This window comes from Gossypium hirsutum, chromosome A11 (genome assembly GCF_007990345.1).
Source record: "Gossypium hirsutum isolate 1008001.06 chromosome A11, Gossypium_hirsutum_v2.1, whole genome shotgun sequence".
In the NCBI taxonomy this organism is placed as follows: Eukaryota; Viridiplantae; Streptophyta; class Magnoliopsida; order Malvales; family Malvaceae; genus Gossypium; species Gossypium hirsutum.
In genome coordinates this window covers 19,384,654-19,392,170 of record NC_053434.1, presented here as the reverse complement: position 1 = coordinate 19,392,170, position 7,517 = coordinate 19,384,654, and the positions used below count along the sequence as shown (strand labels likewise).

At 30.2% G+C, this 7,517-nt stretch overlaps 1 protein-coding gene across 1 annotated transcript; it reads left to right on the top strand.

Annotated features, from left to right (window-relative positions):
* Nucleotides 1-1,135: 1,135 nt before the first annotated feature.
* On the top strand, nucleotides 1,136-5,353 carry LOC107922735 (uncharacterized). Its single transcript, XM_016852887.2, has 11 exons — nucleotides 1,136-1,295; nucleotides 1,408-1,541; nucleotides 1,980-2,061; nucleotides 2,400-2,470; nucleotides 2,592-2,693; nucleotides 2,803-2,892; nucleotides 3,594-3,668; nucleotides 3,768-3,800; nucleotides 3,885-3,965; nucleotides 4,688-4,747; nucleotides 4,829-5,353. The coding sequence occupies exons 1-11, from the start codon at nucleotides 1,241-1,243 to the stop codon at nucleotides 5,006-5,008; spliced, it is 963 nt and encodes a 320-aa protein (XP_016708376.1). The 5' UTR covers nucleotides 1,136-1,240; the 3' UTR covers nucleotides 5,009-5,353.
* The last annotated feature ends 2,164 nt before the right edge of the window (nucleotides 5,354-7,517 follow it).

Genomic DNA, 7,517 nt, shown 5'->3' with positions numbered 1-7,517 from the left:
ATAACATCCTATGCATGTTCGTCACGATGCCAATCTATTCATCAATTTGAGAAATTGTTGTGTCGTCATGACGTCTCTCATCATGACGTTACCTCTCGTCATGATGTCGATGTCCTCGATGTTATGCCTATTTCACCTCTGTTTTCGTTAAATGCCTACAAACTGTCCGATAAATAAGAATCACACCCTACATAATGTTATATTTCCTCGAGGAGGGAATTGTTTTCGCACTAGCCCTCCTATTTGGCTTTGTCATCACTTATCACATCTTTCTTTCTTTTTTATTGTATCTTAAAGAAAAATGCAAAAACATAATGGTACAATCATTCCATTTTGATTCATGGTCATTGTTATTAATATGAACTTCCATTGTCCTTACATTTCTATTTTTTTTTCAAGTCTTTGCATTTCTTATTGATCCTTAAATTCCATAATAAATAAAATGTCACAATGTAGTGACACCAACTGTTGTGTGTTATTCTTTTTCAATCAGTTTTGTGATTTTTGTTAATTACAGAATAAAAAGTATAAGATTTGAATTGATTCTTGTACGAGAACAAAAACTTAATAGAGACTTAAGTAAAATATGTGCAATCAACAGTCTCGAACTAAGAAATATATAGCTTAGGCTCAGCTTTTCCATCAATGAAGAGGCTCATAAACTTCTCTCCATCAACGGTTTCTTTCTCTATCAGAAGTTGAGCAAGCTTGCCAATATGTATTGTGATTATCTACCTTGCCCTTGAATACACAATGAAGAACATGAAAGAATGGAAAAATAATAAATTACGGAGGGAGAGGAGTTTGATGGGTGGAAGGAGAAGAAAAAAGTTTAAATTTTGATGCTAAATGATAAGGATATGAAAGAAAGCAAAAAGAGTGGTGAGTTTTCAACTAATATATATTATTTTGGTCAAAATAGTGATGGAGTGCCATGTGTCATATTTTTATTCATTGAAGTTTTTTTTAATGTCAATTAAAAAATGGAGTAAAAACCTTAATTAATGATACTTAATGTATTAAATTGGGAAAAAGATTAGGTACTAAAATGAAAAAATTAGTATACTTAAAGGGCCAAATCGAGAATTAAGCTTTATTGAATGGTTTAGTTTTACCCAAACTTTAACAATTAACAGTGAGATTAAATAGTATCGTACCAGAACACAGAAGGTGGATTTCAATTGAAGTCTGCGCCTCCTCCTCTTCGATTCAAACAGGAAGCCCAAAAGAAGAAAGAGCGATGGCGATGCAGGCAGGGGTTCAGACCTCCAAAGTTCTAATTCTGATGGGCGCTGGTTATCATACTTTCCCTATTATCTAATGTCTCTTCTTCTTTTTTGGTCTGATTTTCCTTACCTTTTTTTACCATAGTTTTGAAATTCGGGTTTTTTAAAATTTTGGGTTTAGGTTTAACTGGTTCAATTGTTTTGAGGAGTGGGCGTTTATCTGAACTAATTTCCCAGCTTCAGGAATTACTGAAAGGCGTTGATGATGTCCAATTCTCGCCTTATAAGTATGATCACACCCTTCTTGCTGCTCAGGTACTCTCAATCCTTTCCAGTCAAAATCTAGCCTTTTAGTTTACTTTAAGTGCACAAGTTTTCGGCGTTTTATATTATTTTTCAAGTGCTGAATATGTATATAGAATCTATGTTATTTGAACTTCCATTTTTCCTGAAGTACCCATGCCCGGTACCTGTGTTTGACAAATATTTGAACATGGGTATCGGTGTGATTCTTCAAGGAAAAACTTAGAAAAATTGAACATACTTGTTTTGGACACATATCCTTTTATGCCGGGTTAATAGTATAGAACTTGTTAGACCAGATTTGGGTAAATGTCAATGAAATTTTGCAGCTTTGTTTCTTTCTCTAGGTGGGGGGATGAGGTTGGAGTTCTCTTTATCTGTGTTAATCATTTTCCTCTGTAAGATTGTATTTAACTATGTGTGTATGCTTTTGGGTTTATGTACTTTTAGATTAGACAATTGGCGCAAGAGCTCAAGGATTTGACAACGTCCAATCCGGTAACCATTCTTAATGGGAACTCAGGCTCCGGCGGTATGTGCATCTATATCTTTTGAAATATGTCTATATAATTTAAATTATATATATCTACTTCCTGTTTTGCATCTTTTCATTTAGATTTGACCTGTTCTAATTTCTTTGAATGGTTTACTTGGTCTATTAAATTTATTAATTTCTTGGTCTCATGTTCTAGAGTACTTTGGTTATATGGGGGATAGCTTATGTGGATCTGTGCCTATATTTTAGAAAGTATGAGTTGCAAATATGCTGCACTGTGAAGAATTAGAAGTTGAACTTTGTGGCTTATTATTAAAACAGTAATATAGCTGTAGGGTGCTTGCTCACTCCTTTTTTTTTCCTGATGCACACAGGGGGCATTGCTTCTTATCTTGTGCCAGCTGCAGCACTTGGAGCATTAGGATATTGTTATATGTGGTGGAAGGTAAAACTATTTTATTGATGAATCAAAAAATGAAATATCATTTTTTTCCAAAGTGCTTTAAATATTTTACTTTTAACATTCCTAAATTTCTGATGTATTGTTCTTATCCCTTATTATGTAGGGCTTGTCAATCTCTGATGTGATGTTTGTCACAAAGCAAAATATGATGGATGCTGTAGCAGCTGTGTCAAAACAATTAGATAATGTATCTGAAACATTAAATGTGAGTAATATTGGTGTTTCTTTTATGTAATTGTACTAATCCTTGGAAACAAATTCTTTGTTTGACACGGTTTTCAGTGTTTGATTTTGTTCTTACTTCGTTCATGCAGACAACAAAAAGACATCTATCCAGGAGATTGGAAGGCTTGGACTGGAAAGTAGAGGAGCAGAAGGAAACATCCCTTCTCATCGCAAAAAATGTATTCAAAGACTACTTTTATTTTGAACTATCAGTTATTCATAGGGGCAGTAGATATTGGATACCAGTAGAAGATCAAATATCATTTTTCCATGAATCTTTTGATATTTTTCCAGCTGCATTTGAGGAAATATTTAAGCCTTGGCCTTTTCCCCTCCAACCTTTAAAATGTTTTTCTTGTATTTTAGTTTGAGTTGTAATCCATTCCCTCTTTCCCTTTGCTTTTACTGATGATTCGCTTTCTGGAGCAGTGATTAGAACTTTCCAAAGATTGAGTTCCGTTGCTTTTAGAAGCTTATTGCAAATCTTCGTTATTGATTTAAAGTTTTTGAGGTTTCCCAGCTATAATGAATATTTTCTTTTTTGATTTGCGATTTCTGATTTTAGATACTTTTACCTGAGTTTGAAATCAGAGTTGCTTTGTCAGTCTTTCTTATTCTTGACATTGTGTAAGTAAGAGCCCATAGTTGGCATTACGGAGAATCATTTGAGAGTTTATGAGGGTGCATTGTTTTATTATGTCGATAACTTTTTCAAATAGAATGAAATTCTAGCATATAAGTTTATGGCTGTTGCAGCCTTATAGATCTTCAAATCAACATCCATTCTTCCAGCTGACCTTTGGTTTGCTTATTTTGTTTATGAGAAAAGGGAGAAACCGTTGATCTGCTCATAATGACATGAAGCATTATTTGCATGCAGGTTGACGACATGAAATCAAACCTTTCCGAAATTGGTTTTAATGTGGAAATGATTAATAAAATGGTAGCTGGATTGGTAAGATGCATTTCTTTTCTTATGTTCGATCTTTAGGTGTGCCGGTTTCGTACTTATTTGCAACTTATCTGATGCTTCATTTGTTACTGAACTCTGCAGGAAGGAAAAATTGAGCTTCTTGAAAGCAAACAGGTTAATTCTGATACTGTTATTAAATATTACTCTCTAAATTACGAAATTGTGCAGAAGTGTTAAGTATGATTCTTTGCCATGCAGGAGGTAGCTAATTCAGGTCTTTGGTATCTATGCCAATTTGCTGAAGGAGTTAAAGATGGAGTGAATACTAAATTTTTTCAGGTTAAATAATCTCTTTATATTGTTTTTATTATGCGTTATGTTCCATGAAATAATGATGCTGGGAACCCACTCCCATATTGGTATCATATATATGCATATTGGGAACAGATGTGCTTACTATGCCCAAATACAGAATGGATACATAAAACTAAACCTTTTCTGAGGTTAGCGTGTATATCGCGATTATTGTGCATTTTATTCTAGAAAACCAGATGCTAAACTTTCATTTCCATATGATTATAGTACTTTATTCTATCCATGTTAAAATATATATACACTCAGCGTTCCAAAAATGTGGAGCAAATAACATAAAAGATTGTTTTGGTCACATTTGGAGATAAGTGTGTATGCTAGAGGGAACTTTGGTTTTATATTTTGTTCCTCTGATTGTTTGATTTGTTACTTAGATTGCTTAGTCTAGTTGCAGAAAAATTAATTGGTAATTTATAACTAAAAATGTGGTTATAAGAGTTTATTGTCATCGTGTTTTTTGTCATTAGCTTTAGGCTAAAATTCTGAGCGTGTCATACTTTTATATTTTCAAGAGTTACTGATTTTGTTCTAATTGTATTGCCTTGCAAACATATCCAGTTCTCATTTGTCATCTTGTATAAGACAATAGTATTCTTCAGATTCAACATTCTTGCTCTGAGCAGCCACCTATATGTTCAGTGACTTTGTTATGTACTCGTTATTAATTAGTTGTTTGTGCTTGTTGGCAGGATGTTGGTGCAAAGCTTGCAATCGATTCAGCTGTGAAATATGAGGAGAAATCGGTGAAGGTACGTGAAGTCAAGCCTTGTTTTCTTTATCACAAATATACATCCTCTCTCCAACTAAATTGTCCAAGGCTACAATTTCAGGGACTACAATTCCTTACCGAAACCAATGAGTCAGCACCAAATCAGAAACCAACAGTAGACCCTGACAAAACCGATGTAGATTCCCCTGTCAAAAAAGTCCCTACCATGAAAACGAAGGTACACAGATCATATCCAGTTGGAATTTCCTGGGCCAGGGATATCATAGGGTCTGATACATGATTTTCCAGTTTCTTATACGATCAGTTTTGTGAATAGACTTTTCTCCATTTATTTGCTCATGATGCATGAGCAATTGAGCATTGTTCTTCGAATTTACTTCCATGCCATAATCTGTGTATTTCTATATTGTTAAGGGTGAGAGTGAATGTTGGGGTTATTGTATTCTATAGTAGCCTACAGTCGTTTGACCGGGCATTCCATTCTGGTTTTTTTCGACATTGGATGGGCTATTAAAATGTTTTATTATTTTCATTAGATGTACAAAATAAGCAGAAATGATGTTGGTATTTTGATAACCTGATAACTTCAAGTCAAGCAGTTTCAATATAGCTTCTTTATTCTTCATGGATGAATATTTATTTTCATGTTGGCAGGACCATAACATATCGTTTATTGTCAGATATTCCTTTTAAGATATTCGTTAGTTTATTCTATTTTTAAGTGAAATAATATCTGGGTTTATTTTGTGATATCAAAGCTATAGTATATTTACTACAATCTTATCACTATAGTGAATTTGCTGTCCCTTCTTTATTCCATAAAATATTATTTTTGAAGCTATTTTGCAATCAGAAAATGAGCCCAAAGGTGATGTTGGAAGAAAAAGAATTATTCTGAAATCCAAAGTATAATGATAAAAAAAATAAACTTGTAGATTGATATATTTATGCCTTACTCCTTTCTACAAATCTGAGGAAACAACGATTTGAATTACAGTCACGAATATGGCCATTTATTATTGATCAAATTGTTTAATTTAAACTAAAGTATATAAATAAATCTCGTAACCAAAAAAAAAATTCATTAAAAATGTCGAAAACAAATTATTGGGATGAATTTCAAAACTATACATAAATTTTGGTTTGATTTTGTAAATTTTATATATGAAAAATTGATTTATCCAATTTTCATAAATTAGTAACACAATTATTAATATAATATTATTTTACGTTTATATATTACATACACAAATAATTATATTTATCTAATATGAAAATAAGTTGTATTTATTTCTTTAAATATATATGATTGAATCAAAATTAAAGTTTTATATATATATTTGAACCACAATCAAAGTTTCATGTGTATAATTGTACCAAGTCAATATATATGTACTTGTCATGCATGTAAATTCTTGAATCAATCCAATATTTCTATTATATCGATTAAAAATAGTCTATATTAATATATATTTAATAGTTGAAAGTTTTTTACATAAAATAAATAGTTCAAAAATTTTAATTTATTTCAAACTTGACATGTATGATCTACATTAATAGATTATGAAGTATGACGGTTGGATTGTTGAAATATTAATTGTATAAACCAAAAGTGGTTTTACACCATTAAATAATTTTTTATACAATAAATATTTTAACAATTCAACTGTTGAATTTATTAATATATATATATTTGAATGGAAAATTGTTGAATTTATTAATATATTTATACTTATCATATATGTAAAATTTTAAATTGATCCGATATCTCTATTATATAAATTTAAAATAAAGCAAAAATTTTTAACTATATAATATTTAACTAAAAAAAACTACTAATCATGTGCCGTTTTAGGATTTAAGTAATATACATGTTGATTTTAGGATTTAAGTAATATACATGTTGATGAAAGGGAAGAGTAAATTAAAATTCAATCACATGCTTACTAAATATAATCTCATATATAAATTAATAGACTTTAATTTATAATTGGAATTTTTTTTAAGGAGTGGTTTTGAAATTTTCGGTTTATAATTTAACTGGTTAATATTATATTTTAAAAAAAATTACCATTTTAAATAAAATGTTGAAATGTAAAAAATGTATATTTAAATGATGTTAAAATTTTATTAACATTATGGTATTTCAATAAATATATAAAAATATTATAAGTCTTTATTAATATTTATATATAAATATTTTAAAAAATTAATATTAATTATTTGTAAAATTTAATTTAATTGTATAAATTTTTAATTTAAATATTAAAATATAGTCATTATAAATTCAATTAAAATATATAATATTATATTTTTGAAACAAATTTAAAAAAAATAATTATATATTCATACAAATATTATACAAAATATATTAGATCATAAGTAAAGGATAAAAACGTTATTTGATTCTAAAAATATTTTTTAAAACCAAAAAATTAATTTTTTTACTTCAAAAATGGATAATTTACTAAAAAACGCCCATTTCCAAAATTATTTATGGAAATGGGCTAATTTTTTTTTATTATTTACCGAAAGGTCCAAATTTCCTGAAAGTGTGTCCATATCAGCGCGAAGTCAGGGGATGTGTCTGCAAAATGCATCCCTGGGGAGCGTTTTGTCCCGCTCCAACGGTCATTTGACCATTTGACCTCCAACGGTCAAAAAAAAAAACTATAAAAGGCCCCTTTTCATTTTTTTTACATAAGAGTCCTCTCATAATTCTCTTTAAATTCTCTCCAAATTCTCTCAAGTTTCTCTCATATTTTTTCAAAGCTCTCTTTAATTTTTGC

Bases quoted from the DNA above. Each gene is read 5' to 3' on its own strand.
- LOC107922735 (XM_016852887.2), top strand. From the start codon at position 1,241: ATGGCGATGCAGGCAGGGGTTCAGACCTCCAAAGTTCTAATTCTGATG. The intron at 1,296-1,407 runs GTTATCATACTT...TTTTGGGTTTAG, and splicing joins TCTAATTCTGATGGGCGCTG to GTTTAACTGGTTCAATTGTT. The intron at 3,966-4,687 runs GTTAAATAATCT...GCTTGTTGGCAG, and splicing joins TGAATACTAAATTTTTTCAG to GATGTTGGTGCAAAGCTTGC.